This window comes from Barbus barbus (assembly GCF_936440315.1).
Source record: "Barbus barbus genome assembly, chromosome: 29".
Lineage (NCBI taxonomy): Eukaryota > Metazoa > Chordata > Actinopteri > Cypriniformes > Cyprinidae > Barbus > Barbus barbus.
In genome coordinates this window covers 15,422,436-15,446,309 of record NC_136757.1, presented here as the reverse complement: position 1 = coordinate 15,446,309, position 23,874 = coordinate 15,422,436, and the positions used below count along the sequence as shown (strand labels likewise).

The 23,874-nt window shown below is 35.7% G+C and overlaps 2 protein-coding genes across 2 annotated transcripts; both read left to right on the top strand.

Annotated features, from left to right (window-relative positions):
* The first annotated feature begins 9,439 nt into the window (after positions 1–9,439).
* On the top strand, positions 9,440–11,633 carry srxn1 (sulfiredoxin 1 homolog). The gene is made up of 2 exons (XM_079385293.1): positions 9,440–9,706; positions 9,812–11,633. The coding sequence occupies exons 1-2, from the start codon at positions 9,482–9,484 to the stop codon at positions 10,019–10,021; spliced, it is 435 nt and encodes a 144-aa protein (XP_079241419.1). The 5' UTR covers positions 9,440–9,481; the 3' UTR covers positions 10,022–11,633.
* Positions 11,634–17,816: 6,183 nt separating this feature from the next.
* LOC306849870 (transcription factor 15-like) lies at positions 17,817–19,518 on the top strand. The gene is made up of 2 exons (XM_079385244.1): positions 17,817–18,521; positions 19,165–19,518. The coding sequence occupies exons 1-2, from the start codon at positions 18,036–18,038 to the stop codon at positions 19,228–19,230; spliced, it is 552 nt and encodes a 183-aa protein (XP_079241370.1). The 5' UTR covers positions 17,817–18,035; the 3' UTR covers positions 19,231–19,518.
* Positions 19,519–23,874: the final 4,356 nt, after the last annotated feature.

Genomic DNA, 23,874 nt, shown 5'->3' with positions numbered 1-23,874 from the left:
GGTCGAGCAGCACCAGCCAAAGGCTCTGTCAGCGTTTTGCATATTGTAAAAAGGACGGCACAATCTCAGTAATGGGCCAAAACCTGTGGGGAATAGATAATGAGTTTCTCCTCCCACTTTTCTTCTCCTCTTCTCCTCTTTTCCACCCATTCCTGACCTCGTACATTGGCACGCTGTGTCTCAATGTGTCCTAGCAGAGTTCTGCATGGTATTTCACACTCATTGCTGATGGACATCAGTGTCAGAAATATAATAACAACAATTAAAATTAAAAATGCACCATCTGGAACAGATTTTCAGGAACATTTTTACTTACAAAATAATACTTGATCAGTGGTAGAATGATTAAAATGGTGATCACTATTTAAAATGTTAACATAAACATTACATGCGTAACGTTTTATAAATGCATAAGATGACATGGCATTTTTCATAGTTCCTTATTCTAGACTAGACAGACCAATAGAATAGAATATTATAACACACACACACACACACATATATATATATATATATACACTACCATTCAAAGGTTTAAAGTGAACAAAGGTAACAGTAAAGACATTTAGAATTTTACAAAAAATATTTCTATTTCAAATAAACAATCTTTTTATTCATCAAAGAATCTTGAAAAAAAGTATCACGGCTTCCACAAGAATATTAAGCAACAATATAAACTGTTTTCAACACTGATATTAAACTGACACTGAAGAATGGAGTAAGGCTGCTGAAAATTCAGCTTTCCATCTTGAATTAATTTGAAAATATATTAAATTGAAAATAGTTCTTTTAAATTGTAAAACACTTCACAATAAAACATTTTTACAGTATTATTGATCATATAAATGCAGCCTTAAAAGACTAAGAGACTTTAAAAACATTTTAAAAAATCTTACTTTTGAATGGTAGCGTATATGAAAAAGACACAAATGTTATCAAACAGATATATCCTGTAGAAATGTGTCAATTCATTTTTAATATCTGGAGCACATTTTGTGGTATCCTTGCTCCAAATCCTATTTATTTCTGACCCTAATGGACATTCATCCTGCTTTTTTTCCTAAATCATATTTCTGACACACCCACAGCTGTGAAGAATCAACAGACTATCTGTTATGAATATCCATCTGGATATTTTCCATTGTAATAAAGCTTGAATTCAGAGTCAATTCTAATTATGCAAAGCTTGATGTAATGTAGATGAGCTCTTTTAAATACTATTCCAAAGGACTACCACCATCTCGTTGTTTAAAGAAAAATCTTTTTTTCCACAAATGTTCAGAAACGTGAGATAACTGAAGAAGAGACTGAGAAAGTGAATGCTTTTTTTCCCGTTTTTCCTGAAGCAAGTGTAAATATGTATGTATATAGATCTCAGCAATAATGAGACACCGCATGCTAGCAGATCCCTTTGCTTTTACCTTTTCTGAGCCGTTTAACCCTGGACAGGCTGAACAGGATCAGGGACTTCATTAGCTCATTACCTGCTGTAGCTACCAGCAATATTAACAATGCTAATCATTCTCTCTCTGTTCACCAGGAGCTACACATATTTCTTTGTCTTGGTTCCTCTTTTTCTCTCCCGTTTTTTTTTTTTTTTTGTGTGGAAGTGCCCAGCCTGGCTGAACAATAATATGAAGTGCCAAAAAAATAAAGAGTTATTTCCATGACAAAAGCCTTCAGCATATGGTAGGCAGCTCACAGCCCTCCATATGGTCCTTGAGAGATTTCACATTGTCTCTCTTCTTTTCCCTTGCCTTCTCTCTCTATCTTCCTGCCTCCCTGTGTAAAACCGTAAAGATTTTTCCACTTCTGATATTACATTTTGCCTGTTATGAAGGGTAAAGCCAATAGTGATGTTTATGAACAATAAAATCAATAGCACAAGCAGTCTGTTGCCTCTTTTTTATTTGACTAAATGTTTTACTTTCTCTCAAATGAAACATGAAACGTTCACTGAAACTGCTTTAGAAGCTTTTAGATCCCACTCACGGACCCTGACCCTAGTTTAAAACCCCTGCACTAGTAGAACGGTGCTTGTAGTCTGTACTTCTTACTGTTGGACGGATATAAATTCTGATCACAAACACAAGACCACAGAGTCACAAATTAGAATGAATGAGCGACTTCTTCCTGTGTTCCTCCCTGACAACGCCTACCCATCTCAGCAATGGCACTGCTGATCTGGGATCAGCCTTTCCTACAAGCATCAGTTCTGTAACTATCATCGGAGGAACATCTAAACTGTAATCAAGTCAGCAGCTAAAGTCACTCTGAAACCTGGCGCACATGCATCTGTCCTGGTGCTGTTAAGCCAGTCTAAGTCATTAAATGTTAATGAAACATTGATTTTATGTTACACTCTGGCCTTACCAAGATGCAGCACTCAGAGCTGAATGAGACTGATTACTGATGCTGAGGGAGAGAGACTGTCATCAGGACATAGAGGAGGACTGATGTCCAAGAAACTGGAAACACGAGTTGACCATTATGTCTTTCACTGTCCTACAGTGTTTTAGCGTGGCTTCAGTTTCTGCCTGACCGATTGACTTAATGGATAACATTGCTATATTGGTGCTTCTAAAAATGTAAATACAGGATATGTTTGGCTCTTGGTTTATTACTTTCATGTACAGGCAGAGTCATAAATTCCATAAACATTGATTGAGAAAAGAACCCCCACCAGTCAGAATAGTAGGTGATAAATATGTTTTTTTCAATGACAAATTTGGTCCCTGACAATCTGATATACTTGGTTACAAGCTGTTACACTTGTTAGTTAGAAAAATGATCAATCCATGATCACATTTAGTAAACATTTAACTTAATATCAACTAATACATTTAAAGCCTGAGCCGCTGCTCAGACCAGTACTGATTACGGTTGTATAATTTTTATAACTGTGTTTCTTATGTATAGTTTACTTTTTTTTTATAAAATTGATTTTATAAAATTGAATTCATTTTGAGTTAGGTTATGCCCTTTCTTTCTCCCTTAAGAAGTCCCCTATATAGTATAAACTTACAAGTAAAATCCATTAGTTTTTGTGGGTACTAGAAACTCTTTTTTGTAAGTAATATAGTATATTTTCTATAGATATGAACAAATTTAATGTAAGACTTTTTAAGACCTTATTAATACCACCTTATATGAAATTTAAAACCTAAATTTGTAATGGAAATACACATTATATATGTAATATTTAATGTAAAAAGAGAACAAAATATCGTCACTGTCATAAATGATACTTATTATTACGATAAACAGTGAACTTTTCATATCAGCAATCTATACAAAATCCAAACAAAATATCCCCACAAAAGTACCACATCACCAAGAGTTTAAAATTTATCCTGAAGAAATATTTTCAGTGTTCTATAAGCTTTTACATACTTAAATCTGCATATTTTTTATTGATCTTTTTTAACCTTTTAAATGTATGCATCATCTTTCATGTCAAATTATTACAATTAATCAATAAATTCAATATACACTACAGGGCTGTTACCAGTCAGATGAAATAATTTACAATGCAGAATTACAACTGTAATAAATAACGTTATGAGATTAATGTTTTAAATATATTTATGATAAGAAATAAGAAATGCTGGGGAGAAATGCATGCTTTTTATTACTAAACTACCAGTAAGAGGCGGCAAGTCACTTAATGAGTGAGTCAGTCATTAATTCAACTGATTCGTTAAAAACACTGAATCATTCAGTAACAAAACACCGCAAGTGTTGCTTGGAGATTGCTCAATACTTCTGCTGTGATCCTTGTTTGGAACTATTTTCGTTGGTGAAATATTACAAAACAATAAATATTGTGTCTAAAATGTAAGTAACATAATAACTAGGCTACCTGACTACTTAACTACTTGTTTATTGAACTAAAATTAATGTAACATTTGCAATTGTGAAAATATTAAGCAAAATAGCCCCATTGTCATGGCCAAAAATATCGGCACCCTTGGTAAATATGATCAAAGAAGGCTGTGAAAATTAATCTGCATTGTTAATCCTTTTGATCTTTTATTTAAAACATTCACAAAAATCTAACCTTTCATTGGATAATAAGAAATTAAAATGGAGGGAAATATCATTATGAAATAAATGCTTTTCTCTAATACACATTGGCTACAATTAACGACCCTTTTATTCAATACTTTTTGAAACCTCCATTTGCCAGTTTATCAGCTCTAAATGTTCTCCTATAATGCCTGATGAGGTTAGAGAACACCTGACAAGAGATCAGAGACCATTCCTTCATCCAGAATCACTCCAGACCCTTTAGATTCCCAGCTCCATGATGGTGCTTCTTCTCTCCAGTTCACCTTACTCATTTTCTATAGGGTTCAGCTCAAACGACTGGAATGGCCATAGCAGAAGCTTGGTTTTGTGCCCAGTGACCCATTTTTACGTTGTTTTTGAGGTTTGTGTTTGGGTTAAGATTTCTAACAGAGTCAGTCACTTATTGACTTTTTTATCTGTTGGTATTTGATAGAATCTATGATGCCATGTGTCTAAACAAGATGTCCAGGACCTCCAGCAGAAATATAGGCCCACAACATCAAAAATACAGCAGTATATTTCATTGTACATATGGGGTACTTTTTATCCCTGTGTTCACCAAACCCATCTTGAGTGTTTGCTGCTAAAAAGCTCATTTTTTAGTTTCATCTGACTATAGAAGCCAGTTCCATTTGATGTTCCAGTCGTGTCTGATAACTGAACATGCTGGAGTTTGTTTTTGGATGAGCTAGGAGAATTTTTCTTGAAACCCTCCCAAACAACATGTGGTGATGTAGGGGCTATTTGACAATTATTTTTTAGGTTTTCTGACCCCGAGACTCAACTATTTTCTGCAATTCTCCAGCTGTGGTCCTTGGAGAATCTTTAGCCACTCAAACTCTCCTTCTCACCGTGCATTAGGACGATATAGACACACATCCTCTTCCAGGAAGTTTTGTAACATTTTCTGTTGATTGAAAATTCTTAATTATTGCCCTGATGGTGGAAATGGGAATTTTCACTGCTCTAGCGCTTTTCTTAAAGCCACTGATATTAAGGGAATTTAGGCTTTGCTTTCCCTCCTATTTATATTTCTGTGAAACAGGAAGCTATGGCTGGATAATTTCATGTTCATAATCACCCTGGAGTGCTCAAAATTGTGAATATGAATGGGAATATACCTCAGAGATATTTTACTCATAAGAATTTCTAGGGGTGCCAATAATTGTGTCCAACGTGTACCTGAGAAAAACATTTATTTCATAATGATATTTCCCCCCATTTTAAATTCTTATTATCCAATGAAAGGTTAGATTTTTGTGAATTTATAAATAAAACATCAAAAGGATTAACAATGCAGATTCATTTTCACAGCCTTCTTTGATCATATTTACCAAGGGTGCCGATATTTTTGGCCATGACTGTATGTTACTTAACTAGGTCTATATCATGTTATGAATAAACCAACGTTAAGCATTTTGAATTTAAACATCAGAGTTACTTCTGGGTTTCTTTATGAGTGCTGTTATGCTCATTTGTTTAGAATCTGATTGACTGAGTCATCAGACTCTAAAACAAAAAATCTTAGGTCTGTCCAATGATTGTAAACAGTCATAATGCTGCATGGCCATTCAGTGGCCATTCAAGTTCATGTCCAATTTCCAACTAGGAAGCTTGTATTTACGATAATTCCGATAGCACGTGAATGCAGCATTAGGTCCATCAGACTTAATATTTTAGCGGTAATGCGACCAAAAATATTTAAGACCCATCGAATCTGAATTTAAGACATTTTAAGACTTTTTAAGGCCTTTTATTAGGAAAACGTTATTTAAGACTTTTTAAGGACCCACGGACACCCTGATTTGAAATGAATGAGACTTAATTATATGTAAATTGTAATTTTATGTAAAACCTACAAAGTAAATATTTTATTACGTCACATACATTTTATTACACATAGTCAGAGACCTGTATTTCATACATATGCACATACTTTCCTTATGAAGGAATATAACATTGGCCCTGGTTTAGTAGTGAGTATAACTCTGAATAAAGAGGTCAGTGTAATTGAAGTCTTATTGTGGTGATGCTGCCATTAGATTTCATAAGAATCAATTATTAAACACCATCATCTGCAATATTGAACATGCAACCCTAAACCACTCAACTCTCAGTGAAGAGCCCTGATAACACACTGTCCTACTGAGCTTTACTCTTTACCGGCACATGACGCTGAGGTTTTATTTGCTATCACTGATAATAATGCAAGAAACAAGAACTATGTAAAAACAGAATTCCAGTGATTGAGTGCCTTGTTATGATGAAATCCATGTGGTGTCAATAATACAGTATATGCAAATGAATGTGTGCATATGCTCTGGCCATAGATTAATTTAGTAGACTACAGTAGTTACTGATTACCCTTTAAGAGATAAGAGCACCTAATCCCCCCCCTGACTCTCCCTCACTTGTACATGTGAATATTGACCAACACAATGATACTGCTCAGTATTTCTCAATCCTGCTCCCAGAGGCCTCCCAACACTTCACATTTTAGAAGTGTTACTTGAAACAACTCATTAAAAAAGTGCTCCATCAAAGGCTTAGGGGTTTGGCTGGATCTGGCTGAGAAACTGTAACTACACCAGTCTGTTGCCAAAAAAGCGTATTTTCTGTACCCTTTTCACATTTCTCCATTTTTGGGGGTCAGAAGCAGAAGTCATTATATAGTGGAGAATGGAAACTACAGCATATATATTCTTTATGTTCCCATTTGTTACCTTTTTTGACAATTTTATGCTAATGGAATCATTTTCTGTGCATGTGCCATATAAATACCATGGCGTATGACAGTGCCACAGCATCTGATGCCAACACTGTACCATGGTATCACCACATTTTTTTAGTTAGGGACTGATAATGTCATTTTTGCTGCATATTTGGATATCAGTACTTACTTGGTATTGTCCTTTGCTTGCAAAACTTCATTGATATGCGGTTCTGATGCCTTGATATCAACAGGATTTTGATGTTTGCCCGCCATCTGCTGGTTATAATGTTTCACTGCAGTCAAATCACAGTTTGTGTACCAAATATCCTACAATCAGGAACAACAATATTAGTGATGGTTCTTGTAAAAATTAAAAAATACAGCCAATGAGATTAATTTGCGATCAGATTTGAAAGAAATTGGTAAAGTCGGCATGATATTAATCTATTTTCCAAATGAATGTTATTGATCCTACTATGATTATTGATCTCATAATTTGTAGTCATAAAAAAATCATAACTTGATTATTTAGTCCACTTAAACTCTGGTTACCTGACAATACACTGCAAGCACACATTCAGATCTGACTGCATCCAATCAGTAACTGATAAATAAACTAGTTTGCCCTACAAATATTTTTCTTTTTCAATTATCTGTTTCATTTGCATTACAGAAGAAAATATCTGTTGCTTATTCTGTTCAGTGTAATTTTAAGTCTTTTTTAGAATTTAATTGTTATTTCCTTGAAACCACTACACAGTTTCAAAACATGATGGTGCTCATAGTACAATTAAGATAAGACAATTCGCTAAATTTTATTATTGAACCCACCATATGGCTTTGCAACTACGGAGTTGAACTCTAAACGGAGGGGACAGTTTGTCTTCTCACAGCACAAAGTGAATTATCATCTCCTGCTAGCAGTGCCTCATTATCCAGACTTTCTCGCCTTTGCTGATTTTTCTTCTGTGTATGCCAGTCTGACTGCTCTTGATGTTTTCTGTTGTTTGTGTGAAAACCCATCTGTCTGTTACAGCCTGCTGGCAGTAGGTCCAAACGTCCCTTCTGCTCCTGTCAGAAGAATCAGTTCACAGCATTTAGAGATCCAAATGTTCATTTTCTTTTCCATTAATGATCTACGGTGAGAGACAGAGTGAGCTGAGCTCCAAAAAAAAAAAGAAAGAAAGAAAAAATTATTCTCACCTACTGTAGACAGATCTCATCCTCATCATGCCAAATGTCCAGTGTACTGCAGAGACCAATTTGATGTAGATTTTCTTGGCTTATGGCAACGGTTATGTTGTCAGGCCAGCTTTTAGACAAATGATTGATCATTTCTGGGAACACTTTTTTGGCCAGCTTAGAAATAAAATCAGAAATAGCAGAACAAGGATTCAGACATCAGACACTAGGTGAGAAGTATGACATTTTTTGTAAATGACCTCATATTTTACTTAAGATATCTTCACATTGTTGATAAAATTATGTTATATAAAAAAAAAACTGAATCAAATCAGGTGCTATGTACAAAGTAGGACTATCCAGTTAGCTATATGCATTACGCAGTTGATGTACAGAAACTGACATTTTGTCAATAAGTCCTTGTCTAAGAAGGAAAAGAGGTGTTTGTGTCTGTGTTTGAGGACAGGGAGCTCATTCTCTAACATTTATTTATACCTGTAACGTTTAGTTATCTAACTTTTTTATATCACATTACATCAAACTAAACTAGCAAGAGTGCTGAGGTTACAACCGCGCTAGTATTACATTGCCATATTGATTTTACACAACATCTTCAACAAACAATATGTTAATATTAAGCAACTTACATTTTAGACAGGATATCGCCGGTACTTTGCCCATTTTAGCTGCACCAACGAAAATAATTCAAGCGAAGAAAAGCTAGCTGACCGTTTTGAATCAGTGTTTTGAATCAGTGTTTTTTGAGTGAACCATGAATGATTCAGTGACTCAAATAAAGACCGTGCTTGTTTCTTGACTAATTTAGTGGCTTCTCTTTTTTTTAATGCAAATGCTTGGAACAACAACACAGAGAGGCGTTCATAACTGAGAGATTTAAATATCAAGACTGAGACACAAAATTTTCATATCACACACTATACAACATACCACTTAATACATTTAAAATAAGATAAAGTAAAAAAAGAGAAAAATGAAATAAAATAAAATAACTATTTTGAAAAAAAAAACATACTATGAAAAAGAAAAAGTAGGGGCTTATAAACATTATAAAACCAAAATCCTCTAAGAATACAATCTCTCTAAAAAATACAAATACTTTGCTTTGGGACTTATCTCTCTTAATGTCTCCAAGTATTTTACAAATTCTTCTTTGAAAACCTTCATAAAGATAGTTGCTTCGTTCTTTAATGAATCAGTGTTTTGATTGAATCACCTGCTGGCGCAACGATGTAACCTGCAAAAAGAGCAATAAATAATATTGGCAGCCTGTCTGGAACAGTAAAAAAGGCTAAATTGTACAGAATTTAATAGCACTCTTGGGTATGAACTACTGTATACTATATACTACTACTAATATATGTTCAAAAAGGCTTTTAATTATGATGCAGCGACTATTATTTTGGTCTTCAAATAATAATACGGACGGGAAGAGGAAAAGGCGCATGCGCAGACACCTACTTCCCTGTTGTCTGTCTTGTGAAACTATTATTAGTGATGTTTCAAACTCTGAGCGGTGTTTGCACAAAGCACATCGGCAACGCAAGAGTGAATCCACTCGGGATTTTCAGGCGAAACATGGGCAGTTTAAACAGAGAAAACCGCTCCATCCATTCAGACAACATTCAGGACGTTCATAACATCCCAATGGATGTGATCATACGACCCATTCCGCCTGTCCTGGAAGAGCAGAAGGTCCAAAGCCTCATGACCAGCATACAGGTAACAATTACTTCACACTAATGACTACATTAAATGTACTTCAGTGTGACGTTATATTCCGCCTGAGCCCACCGCAGGTAATTTTTAACTGTGTTGTGTTTCCAGGAGGGGGCAGATATTTCCGTTGTGCCTCCCATAGACGTGCTTTGGATCACAGGAGAAAAAGGAGGAAATTATTACTATTCTTTTGGAGGATGTCATCGATTTGCTGCCTATCAGAGGTTAAAGATGAAATCCATACCAGCCAAGATCATCAAATCTAATATCTCAGATTTACGCACCTACCTGGGAGCATCTACACCGAATCTACTGTGATCCAACACGCATAACTTATCTTACATTATATAAGAGACGCACCGCCAGGCATACTGATAAAGAATGTAGACCTTTTTATTTCGAAAATGTTTGATGTTCCTGGTTTTATCTGTGAAGGTGTTTCATTCTTATGAATCAAAACTCAACTGTTACCTGACATATTTATATTCCTTTTGATCAACATAATTTTTGCTTGGTCGCTGTATGTCAAGTCACGATGACTAAACGGACCTCTCTTCATCTGTCAGTTCTTAGTCTGACTACTAGATGGCAGCAATTCAGGACTGATTGATTAAAGCAGGGATTCCCAAACTTTTTTGTCAGTGAAACCCTCCAGTCTGATCTAAAATAATAACTGTAACCTTAAGAGATTATAAGTAGATATTTAATTAATTTAACTAAACATTTGCTCTGTTATTGTTTAATATGACGTAGTCAAACAAATAAAATATTTAGTCCTTTTTAGTAAGTGTTTTTTTTTATTATTTATTGCTATCATTTTAATATTATTTATTGTAATTTTACTTTTTTTAAAATAAGTTATTTAGCTTTTCATCAATTCATGGACTCCTGTAGTTCAGTTTGGGAAGGCTTTAAGAAGAGAATGAGATTTGGTCAATGGTATAGTCCAACTTGAAATGCTAAGTGATTTCTGTGATTTTATTAGAGGAAAAAAACAGAGAGGTTTTGTTTAGTTCTATTTTATAAATGCATTTGTTATCTTTAAAAAAAATGGTGTAATGGTAAAATAGATGGCCACAGAAAATAAGATGACCACAGGCGTGTGCTGGTCTGGACCATTGGACTTGGTTATGCTCTGTGCTCTGAACCACAACTTTGAGATTGAGTCTCTCGGGTGGATCGGCACAGCCAAATTCATAGAGTTTACTCCTGTATTGTCCAGATCTGCTGTGAACAGTAAAAGCTGCACATCTTAATCATTACATTTTAATAATAACTGCAAACAATATGCTTTGTGCATTTTTAGATATGCTAAGTTCACAGCATTTTTGTAAATGAATTATTTATGTGCCAGTGGAGGGGCATGAGAATTGTAGGACATTCTCTGAAGCTCATCCATAATGGCAGGACATGTTGGGGGTCATGTGTCATGAGAACTGGCCAGAGTTCTTCTCCTCTGCAGGCTGGAGTGAAGGAAAAGAATGAATACAGCAGCTCAGTTTTATTACACAGCTATATATAGATGGATTGAGGCTCACAGTCAGACTGATGTAGAGGAAATATAGTGGAATCACTGAATTATCTGACATGAAAACTGCTTTCACAGTCATTTCTGCTCTCAGCTGTTGTCTAGAGGAGATCAGAGGACTGGCACCTCAGATTTCTTCCTTGTAATGGCATTTCACTTCCATTTGACTTTTGGCCTTGGCCTAATATCCATAGCAAAAGGCCTCTCAGACTTTACAACAACGATGACTGACGGTTTTGAAAACCCAGATTCACAGGTGGCTCAGTCAATAATGAAACAATAAAAATGATGACAAATCTTTTGGATTTGCTGGAATTTTACGAGAATTGCTTGTGTTTCTATACTTTGCAACATTTTGTATGGTATGACTTAATTAGACAAATAAAATCCTTTGCAAATGTCAGCAGCTCCAAAATTTTTAAGTGACCCATGCATTCTCAGAAAAAAAAGGTACAAAAGCTTGTTGTATTGTACGGACAAACAGTTAAAATATTCTTAAAAATATACTTTGTACTCCACAAAAGAAAGAAAGTCATACAGGTTTGGAACAACACAAGATTTCATTTTTGGGTGAACTGTCCCTTTAAGTGATGTGATCTTTATAGCAACAGAGTTTAGTTGGACACCAGCAGCTGCTGATTGCAGGAATCATGTCTTTACAGCCGTATCCTTTGATCGTGGAGGAAGGTACAGGCCTGTGATTGGCGATTACTACCTTGTAGATCTCTGCTGGAAGATAACAGAGTTTCTCCATTGGCGATATACGAGACCCTGGGGTGCTGGCCCTGATCTTGCCCTCCCTTTGGGCCTCCTCAGGAAGTGAAGAGGGGGCCCGGGGCTTCGGCGGAACAAACCTGCCCGACTGTAAATTTCTGGCAAAAGAATGGTCGCGTGTGAGAAGACTTCCTGTGGCTTCCACATGGTCTGGAAAAAATGTATCCTTAGAAGTCTCCTGACACGCAAAAACTCCTGATTGAAGAGAAACAAAGAAAGAGAGACAGACACACACCCAATTTGGGAAGTGTGGGCTGCACCTGCTGCTTTTTGGGGAAATAAAGGAAGCTGTAAGATTGTCTCCTACGTCCCCAAAATTACTCTTCCTAACTAGGCGGACAAAAACATAGAATGACAGATGGTGGGATTCAGGTACTTGAGGCAACATTAACACATAAGTATATGTTTGGAAGTCTTATGAATAATTAAGCCTCACAAGCACCTGTCATTGTTCTGGTGGAATTCTACTACTCTGCTTTTGACATGCGTGAGAAATCATCTCTCTTAGATAAGTCCAGTCTGCCTGAGAATCATGAGAACACAAGACACAGGATTTCACCTGGATGCAGATCTTCCTTCCTCTTTGTTGAAACGATAAATTATATTGTGTAGAAATTACTGTATTTATGCACAACTTAGCATTTATATATGTTGCTGATGATGTCATTCACAAACAAACCTTTGTAATATTTATCTAATAATATGCAAATTTCAATTCTATTCACCAGTTGTTTAGATAGAGGCAGATCTGAATGTGAACTTGCTGTTGATTGTAGGGTAGTCTGTTGTTTCATCAGAAGATTGAGTTATGACATTTTGATTAAAAATTACAAGGTAAAAAATTAAATGCATGCATGGATGAATAATTCACAATAAGTCCAATAACATTAATTTAGAAACTAGAATAATTGTTAACCTTTGTATTAGTGAGAACATGATGATTCAGAGGCAGAATTTCATTATACCAATTTAGTCATTTAACATCCATTATTGAATCACAATCCAGGTATGAAATTTTACAGTTTTTTTAACCTCAAAATAGTTTTTCCCCCTCTTAATTTTCCATATCCTTACCTCAAAGTTTTTTTTTTTTTTTGGTCCAGTTAATTTTTCATATTTTTCCACAGATGATTGAAATCATGAAATACGAGCAGAATAAATATCCAGAAACCCGTTCTGATGTAAATTTTCCATTGAATTGAATGTAAAAATTTATGTAGGAACATTTTTCTAATAATTTATATAAAATAGCATATGACAGTAAAACCTTTCACATCTGTAGATCATTTTTAATTGACAAAACTGCTAAAGCTGAGGTCAGTGTAGTTGAGCTTGGATGTCATTTTCTAGAACTAGCTGGATTCAGCATTAACAGAGGTGCAGTTTGTTCTGTTTAAAAGAAAATAAAGATTTCACAAACACCAGATCATTGACGTTGACTTGCTGTGTCCTCTGTTTTGATGTGTCCGTTAAGTGTGTGTGTTGGTGCTCCAGCTCTATGGTCTTGTTTTGTATGTCAGAGTCCAAGAGTTATGGAGCAATAGGACATGAATAGACTTCCTTTTCCTGTACAGCTTTTGGCAGGATCCTACCATTGACCCTTACCTGCAGGGGTCAGTCAACATTTCCCTGAATAGTGTCTGATTTCACACTGTGGCTCTGTGCGCTGTATGAATCCCCTGCTGACGCTGCAGTGCAGGGGGCTTACATGATGACAAAATAATGACATAGACTTGCACACTCACACAGTGAAATTTACCAAACCATTTCAGCATATTTGTGGAGTTACATGCAAATGAATAATGGACTTCTCATCCCCTCTGGATGGATATACATTAGCCTTGCAAATGCTGTGAAGAATTAGCTGTCCTGAAAACATGTTTTCCTGCTCTCTTTCTCACACACACCTCCATCACATGTGGCCGCAATATGCAATATGAGTTATTAGACACTGACCCTATAGTCATACGGTTGATGTACTACACCACAATACCACATTATATACAGTGATAAACTCATTCTAATGTCTGTTCACCCTTATGTGCTCTACATCCTCAATCTGCATGCTATTAATAATATTTATGGCTTAGAATGAATGTTTCTCTATGAGTGTATTAAAGGAATATTACGGTTGAGCTCAGTTGACAGCATTTGTGGAATGATGCTGATTACCACAAAAATGTATTTGATCGATTTCTTCTTTAAAAATATATACAGTATATATATAAAGTGAGACACTTACAACAAGTAAATAGTGCCAATCTATATACATTAAAATACTCCATTTCAATAGCATAGCCACCTAAACAATATGCATGTATATGATTTTAATTAAACTTTTTTTGGGTAAAGTTATAATCAATACTACGATTTAATGTAACTATTAAACCACTGTACAGGGATGAGAACAGCTTTATAGGTCAAATTTGACAGACGTTATAAGTTTTACAAGATGAATTAATGCACTCACCCTCAGGCCACCCAAGATTGCTTCTTCATCAGGACAGATTTGAAGAAATGTAGCATTACATCACTTGCTCACCAATGGATCCTCTTCAGTGAATGGGTGCTGTCAGAATGAGAGTTCAAACAACTGATAAAAACATCACAATAATCCACAACAAGTAACATCTCCAATACATCAATCAACGTCTTGTGAAGTGAAAAGCCATTTGCTTATGAGTCCTCTATCTTTAATATTGCTCTCTCCAGTAAAAAAAAAAAAATCATCTCATCTGAATCAAGAGAGAAGTATGCATGGATCCCAAAACAAAGACATACTGTATGTTGGTGTATTTTAATGTGAGAAGACAACTGGGGATGGACTTTTGGAGGAAGAGTTATTGTGGATTATGGACTGGAATTTAGTGGGTTTAAAGATAAAAAGCCTTAATGATGGACTAGAAACTTTAATTTCACAAGATATTAAATGATGAACTGGAGTTGTATCGATTACTTGCAAAATATTGTTTTTATCAGCTCATTTTGACGGCACCTGTTTCATTGGTGAGCAAGTGATGTAAAGCTACATTTCTCCAAATTGCTCTGATTAAAAAACAAACTCATCTCTTGGATGGCTTAAGGGTGAGTACATTTTCAGCAAATTTTAATTTTTGGGTAAATTATTTCTTTAATGTATGTACTTCTACAAAATTCTAAGCTACAAATTTCTGCTTTTAAACTCTACAAAAATTAGCCACATTTACTTTTATTTCTTTATTTATTTATATAACAGAAAACAAAACCTTTTTTTTTTTTGGTAATCACCATTACACCACAAATGTTGTTGATTGAGCTTAACTTGAACCACAAGTATTCCTTTAATATAATACCATACATTGTGAGTTGCATTTAAGAGGGAAAATTCTTATAGTGTAGTCTACCCCCTCTTCCCATAACACACACACACACACACACACACACACACACCTGCTCTTCTCACTCAAATGTGTGAACCCACAGCCTACAGTCCCTCTCTCCTTCCTCCTAAACAATTCTGTCTTTTTCTCGATGACATGATGTTATTGGCCCTGTACATCTGTGTATTCAGCTGCAGTCTTAGCTCACTGACTCACCCCATCCAACTCATGAGAACATTGAGTCTGTCATTGCATGATAAATACATAAATTGGTGACACATTAAATTTGTGAGATTCTAAATAAAATCAAATAATATATGAAGAAATATTCATTAATAAATGTTTAATTAGTGATTGTTTTGAACATTTACATTAGGGATTGTATGGATCAGCATAGCTCCATTGATTATTGCTCACCAGGCTTGTATAAACAGCATGCAGGTGTTTTGAAAATGTCGTAGGTGTCGTAGATGTTAGGAGGGGGTTGTTGGTGCAGCTGAGGGGACAGAAAGTCCTGGGTTTAAGTGACACAGGCATGTTTGTAAAAGCTGCTCCAAGTGACATATAATGGGCCATGGAAACACAGAGAAAATAAATGAGACAGAGAAAAAGGGTCTGGAAACCATTTGCCACTGTCTCACTCTCTCTTTCTTAGATCATTCTTAACATCTGCCTCATGTTTATTTACCCAACACCCGCTTCTGGCTATAAACAAACCATCTCTGCGTGAGCTCAGCCCCAGCAGAAGCTCATAGACCCCAGCAGGTACCTCTGCCCCTCGGCTACAAACCAAACAGTTGAGCGATCAACTAACACAATTACGTGAATTTAATCTAGTTATTTTACTAATGACATAACCTGTGAGTTAAAGAGACCTGCGCTTTAAGCTGTTGTTATGTGACAGGTCAAAACAAGGAGAGTTTCTGACCAAGATTCAGTTGAAATGCATGTCAAAATGCCCAGAAATATAAATTCCCATTAAAAGTCCAATTAAGCAATTAGCTATGCATATTGCAACTGAGTGATTATTAGACCAAATGAGGATGACCACATTGCTTGAACACATAAGCTGAGGTCAACGATGGGAGGTCACAGGTTAGTGAGTTTGGTCACATAAGCCCATATGCTTGATTTAAGTTCTTGCATTCCTTTGCACTGAAAAATAAACTTAGTCAGAGCATGATCGGGAAGCAGTGAGACATGTTATTCTTATATGACAAGACCAGTCATGAATTATGAAAGGAAGGAAATTGAAAACATATATATGTGTGAGTGTGAAGCAGAGGAATCAAATAGGAAATAATGAAAGTGAACACATTTGACTGTCTGTCTGTATAGGTTATTAAAAACGAAATAAAAAACTGACTGGGTGTATGAGAGAAGAAAAGAAGCCAAAAAAAGATAAAGAAACAGAAGGTGAGAAAAAGAAAAGGCTTGAGAGAGACCCCTGCTGTTCTTTATCGTGGCCTCGTGCTCTTTCAGCCACCGAATGAAAACAAACCACAGCAGGTCTAAAAGTCTCACTTAACAAAATCAGTACTGCCCAATATGACTCTGCGAGTAAAAGCTCCGAATTTTACGCTCTATTACAGGTCGTCTTGAAAACCTCGATTCACCAAATTAATATGACATTTGAATTCGTATGATATGTTTTTCTAATTTACTAGGTTCATGACGGAACGTGCTTCTGTAAATAAACATATTTATATTTGCAGTGCGTTTGTCAGCGTGTTTGTTGCGCATTAATTATAGGCCCGGTGTTGTTTTTATACGCCTCGCTGTCAAATGGCCGAGCAATAAAAGCAATAAATTCAGAGGATAATCACCAGCCGAGAGTTACTTGCAGGTGCAGCTTCTGTTTTTCCCAGTGAAGGGTCGCATTACTCCACGAGCTCTTTTATTTAAAAAGTCTCTTTCTTTGTGTCCACATTACATAAATAATAATAATAATAAGAATAAATATGAAGTCATTAAATTCAGTCTAACAAATGCAATACATTTTTTTAAACATGTAGTCTAATGCAGCAATTAATCTGAGGTTTTCAATTTTAGTGGGTTTAATTTTTACAGTAGCCTATCTGAGAGATGCCAAAATCAAAATAAGTTTTTCGACCCTTCAAAAAGATGCCACTAAGTGACAGGTTTTATAGTCTACCTTTTTTTTCTTAGAGTGCATGATACCTATAAGAATGCCATACTGCCAGGCCTACCTGTCCAAAAACATACTATAGGTACTTTCCTGTGAATAGATAACTTTATTTTTCTGTTTGTTCTTAATGTTTTTCTTTATCCCTTAATGTATTTTAATTTGTTAGCAAAACTATCAAGAATTAAAAATAGGTATTTTGTGCTCAAATATGATTTATTTAGTCTGTGCGCCTGTTTTGGTTATTTGCATATGAGTGACTGCTCCTCCCTGATCCTATAAGATCGCGCGCGCTGCTCCTGCTTTAGCTGCTCGCGCATGGAATGACTGTAAGGATGCGCATCAAGAGGACCATGTGATGAGATTGTTCAAATGCTGAAACGCACATCAGGGTTTGGCGATGCAGTGTTTTCGTGGCTAGTGCTTGACAACAAGCCATCGTTTCATTTTGGATACTTTGGATACTTCCCTCTCGGTTTCATCAAGCTCTTTTCACTCAGATCGGAGTCCAAATAATTTTTAGTGATGGCATTTGCCATGCTGCGGCCCATGGCGACTCATCTAGCGTACCCGGATGTAGCCATGATGTCCGAGGATGAGGAGAACCGCAGCGAGAGCGACGGAAGCTCGGAGCAGAGCTACGGCTGCTGTCCCAGTGCGGAGAAGCGGCGGCGGATGTCGCGCAAGTCCACGGTGGGCAGTGTGGTTATAGTAAAGCAACGGAACGCAGCGAACGCGCGGGAACGCGACAGGACGCAGAGCGTCAACACCGCTTTCACGGCGTTACGGACTCTTATTCCCACCGAGCCGGTGGACAGAAAGCTGTCAAAGATTGAGACTCTGCGCTTAGCTTCCAGTTACATCTCACATCTGGCCAATGTGCTCTTGATAGGGGACGGAGGAGAGGACGCGCAGCCGTGCGTGAGCGCAGTTTACAGCGCGCAGGGGGAGAGCGGAGGAAAGCAGCCGCGCACCATATGTACTTTCTGCCTCAGTAGCCAGAGAAAAGGGGTAAGAGAATTCAAATGGATGGAAGTGAGAGAATAACGCATTTGGATATAGGCCTATACAGAAATAGTAGCCTAATAATAAACACTTGTCTTTATAATAAACATTTATGAATGGCGCATGTGCAGATCCACGCACCTCAGAAAGTGTGAAGAAAACTTGAAATTCAACTAATAAAGAGAGCAATTTTGAGAAGCACAATGTACACATAAACGAAAGGAAAACACATTTACGTAACAAAAATAATAGAAGTCCTCATGTGATTAGTTGTAGCCTAATTATGCCCATAATATATTCAATGAGAGCTTTTTTTAATTTTTACATTTAGTCCCCTCTAATGCGCTATACTGATAATGTATTTGGACACATTTTTTTTGTATCAGGTGATAATAAAAAGTTTTAAATATCCTATCTATATTTACTCACAGTAGTTTACTCTTTCCCTGACAAACATTAAATGTCTTTATCAAGGCCTAAACTGAGTTGTTTCCCAATATTCAGAAGGCCTAAAATCTCTTAGCGTCCAATAAAGAAAAACATCATATGAAAAGAGAGAATAAGCCCTAATCACAGAGAGATAGCCTAGATTATATTTATATGACATGGAATTAATAACCTTTTGTTTTGTCTGTGTGTGTTTCCGCAGATAAAGGACGGGACTGACTGTGTCCGTATGCGGGGAATCACTTCACTGCGCGTGACACGCCGGTAGCAGCGGCAGCAGCGCGTGAGATAAAGCCGCAACTCAGGGAGCGCGAGAGGTGAGCGAGACTCCTCGCGACGGAGATTTTCGGAAGACTCGCCATTCAAACAAGAGTTAATTTTGAGTTTTTTTGTTCTTCTTCTTTGTGTGTTTTGTATAGAGATATCAACATTTAAAATGCAGTGCATAAAATATTTTTTCTTTTTCGTTTTCTTTTTTGTTAAAGAGAATTTATACATTTTATACACAAATTGTGAAAACACCATGGTGAAATAAAATATATTTTTTCAAATTTCAAATGTCCTCTGTCAGTTATGCGTGGATGGCATATGAAAAAAAACAGTTTTTTTGGATGTTTTGCATTGAAAGGACTAAAATATTTTTGCAATAAATCTGTTAACTAAACTTTTTCATATTTATAATATAGACTATGAATGATGATGTTGAGTTTTCCTTCAACATCCTCAGAAACAGGCTTAAGCATTAATTAATTTTTTTTAGTACAATAATCAGTGCTTTGTGGGATGTCATTATAAAGTTTATATATACTGCAACTTTTTAAATTTTATATTTACTTTAAACTGATTTTCAGCTTGTTTTTAAAATCACGCAATTGTAATAGAGCATGACTTTTGTTGGCTGATGCTTTTCTGGGTTTGTATCCCATTCCTTGAGGGTTAAAAATCCAAACATGGCCAGGAAAATACAACCAAGAGCTGGAAGAACAGTTAAGGGCTCAGGGGATTTAGGCTTCAAATCAATCATTTATCTGAAAATAAACATGAATTCAAATTCAGATAAAACTCATTGATTATCACTTCACATAATTTAACTCCTCTATTTCTCTATGTGGTCCTTTCATCATTGTTAACTCGGTTTTTAATTTCTTTGAAGGACAGAATCTAAATGCTTTCCCTTGATTTTATTTTTTTATTATTCTTTTATATATATCTCTCTCATTCTGTCTGCATGTGTTTTTGAGATCTGGGATATATTAGTCACGGTAAATACTACCCTTCGGTCAGCATGGGGACCTGCCGCAGCTGTGCATCTGTGAGCTGCATAAATCACCAGCAGGGTCAACTTGGAAGGTGGGGTGGGGTAATATAGAGCAAGAGAAAGTATAAGAGGGGTTTTGATAAAGAGAAAGCAAGGTCGAAGGTCTGGGTGAAGATTAAGCATCCAAGCTCTCGGATGCTTGGATGAAGGTCATAGGTTACTGTACATACAAGCCGAGTGGGTGTTTTAAAATTGCAGTCAAAAATGGGTCTGTAAAATTGTCAATATCCCAATATATTCTCTGAACTTTATGTAGTTAATTAAAAAAAGACTAAGCCTGGGTGAACTGTTGAGTAAGAAAAACCTTAACGCAAATATGTTGTGTCTGATCTCTCCTCTTTGGTTTTAAAGCGGTTGTTCCATCCCATGCAGCGATCAGACTGGAGACAGAAACATTCATTCCACCAGAGTTATGCAGAATGCATGTTTCTCATATGAAACAGGCCACAACAACCGGTCTCTTCAACAACCGAGAATGGATTTAGAATCTGCTTAAAAAATGATGACTGCTATAGGAGTCAATCCCAGATTTATCTGAGATGATGATTAAATTAATGACTGAGATTTAATATGACCCTGGACCACAAAACCAGTCTTAAATCGCTGGGGTATATTTGTAGCTATAGCCAAAAATACATTGTGTGTCAAAATTATCGATTTTTTTTATGCCAAAAATCATTAAGATATTACGTAAAGATCATGTTCCATGAAGATATTTTGTAAATTTCCTACCGTAAATATATAAAAACTTCATTTTTGATTAGTACTATGCATTGCTAAGAACTTCATTTGGACAACTTTAAAGGCGATTTTCTCAAAATTTGATTTTTTTGCACCCTCAGATTCTAGATTTTCAAATAATTGTATCTCGGCCAAATATTGTCCGATCCTAACAAACCATACATCAAGCTTATTTATTCAGCTTTCAGATGATGTATAAATCTCAATTTCGAAAAATTGACACTTAAGACTGGTTTTGTGGTCCAGGGTCACATATTAAACGTATTTTAAAATATAATAATATTAAAAAGTATCTGAATATATAATGATAAAATGTTTATTATTTAGTCTAATCAGCCCAAATTTATCTGAAAAATCATGATGGTGGAATTAATGATTGAGATTTAATGTATTAAAAATAGCTATGTATTATAAAATATAATAATACATAAAAAGTTATCTGAATATGTAATAGTAAAATATTTATTATTTAGTATAAGCAAAGCTCCATATTTATCTGAGAAATTAATGTTTAATTAATTTCTTAATGATTGGGATTTGATGTATTGAGATTTAATATATTTAAAATTCCATTATAACATTATTATTATTATTATTTATTTAGTCATTTAGCAGACACTTTTATCCAAAGCGGCTTACAAATGAGGATAACAGAAGCAATCAATTGTAGTATTAAAACAACTAAAACAGATCCAAAACTAAAAGCTAAAACGTTATAAATACTACATCTACATTATAATATAATTATAAAATATTCAAAAAACTGTTGACATTAAATATTTTTGGGTCAATTGTGTAACGAAGTTAGATTTTTAGCACAATGAACATAAACTAGAGTTTTTAATTTAAGAGTTTTTTGTTTTGTTTTGTTTTTTATTTTAACCATAAGGCTTCACTGTAAGTTTTCATGTCAGAATGTGCAATTTCTCCCATTTTTGGGGTCCAAGTTGTCCCATTTGCTCAAAATACGTTTATTTATTTAGTCATTCATTTATTAATTCTGTTTCACTGTTGTTTTGCTGGTTAGGTTTGACTGAAAAGCCTGTAATAGACACTACTGGGGCATGTCTGTTTAATGAAATGTAGCCCACTATTTCTCCTGAGCAATACTAGGGGATACAACTTCAATAACTTTTATAGCCTAGACTTTGAGGTTTGTGCCTATACAAAAATATTAACTGGAATTAAAAATGTGACATTTAACCCCATACTAATAAATTATGAACGTCTAAAGTAATTTATAATGAAAAGATTTATATTAAATTAGAGACACATTTTCACGAGTGCACTCAGACTTTTGAACCTCATTGTATGTTTTATGATAATGAATTGGTTCAGCAGTGTGCAGTGATGGTACTTCAATGTTTTGGCAGCTGGTTGAGTCTAAATTCCCCTCATTCAATGCCGATCCACAGTGTCTAAAGTGTGACTGATGTCTCCCAGCCATATGAACTGCAGTCTAATCTTACTCTCACTGTTGTGATTTCATCATTTCACAGCAGATTAGGATAAACTATGATATTTGGAGCTTCATAAATTGGGTTTGATTTAGTCTCTGGGTTTTTCACTTGGCTTATTAGAAGGCAATGCAAGTTTATTTATATAGCATATTTCATACACAGTGGTAATTCAAAGTGCTTTACATAAAAGAAAGTGAAATAGACATTAAAAATCAATAAAAACATGGAAATAAAAATAAAACAAGGAAATTTAGAAGCATTTCATAACAAAACCCAACAACCTCTTTCCTCAGACCCCAAACCTTGACACCCCTTTACTAATGATTAAGTGGTTGCCTAGTGAAACATGTCCCAGAAGGAAACTCCCTCCTCTGAGTTTGGCAGAGTTTACAGCCAGTATATGGATCCAGACACGCACACACACACACACACACACACACACACACACACACACACACACACACACACACACACACACACACACGTATACACACAAGTTTTGACAGACTTAGAGCAGACAGGTCAGTAAATGGTTGAGGAAGACCTGAGGAAGACTCCCTGGTGCTTGTGTGTTTATGGAAACTCCATTACCATTTATGAATATACAAGAACTTGTTCCGGTGTGTGCATTTCTGGCACATATGTCCGATGTGAGATGGCTCCCCGAGGTTTTCGTTCTGCAGGAAGTTGTCATGGGCACACAGGAAAGTAAAACATGCATGTCCGACCCCACCGTGACTGTCTCACCATGCCTCTCTCTCTCTCTTTCTCACACACACACACACACACACACACACACACACACACACATACACACACACACCCCTCACTGCTGTTCAGCTCCACCAGCCCAGCAGATGGATGATTCCCAGACACATAATTCACTGACAGGACTGTATCCGGCCAGCAAAGATAACTCTGACATCCATGGCAATTATATTAATATTGAAATAAAAACATTATGTTTCACTAATTCTACTTTGGGACCCTTCTAACTGCAACAAGGGTAAAAGACAGTTGCTTTAGAAAAACCATTACACAGACTATGAGAGAATTTCATACAGTGTAAAATTAGGTAAATTTATGTATGAAATATACTTTTAACATTATTATTTGCACAACAAAGATATTCAAAATGATAAAAGAGAGAGTAGAAAGTAGAAAGACACTGAATACATTTTATTAGACAATTTCAAATATATATTTCAAGGTAAAAAATTTTTTATCAGATATTTGGATAATATTTTATCTTATCAATAGAAAGGTCAAAATATGTGATTTAAAAATGTTTTAGCCCTATTTTTTTTTTTTTAATGGTTTTCTGAAAAAAGAATGGGTAAAGAATTTGCTCTCTGAAATTGCTAGTAAAACAAACAAATACAAATAAATGGCA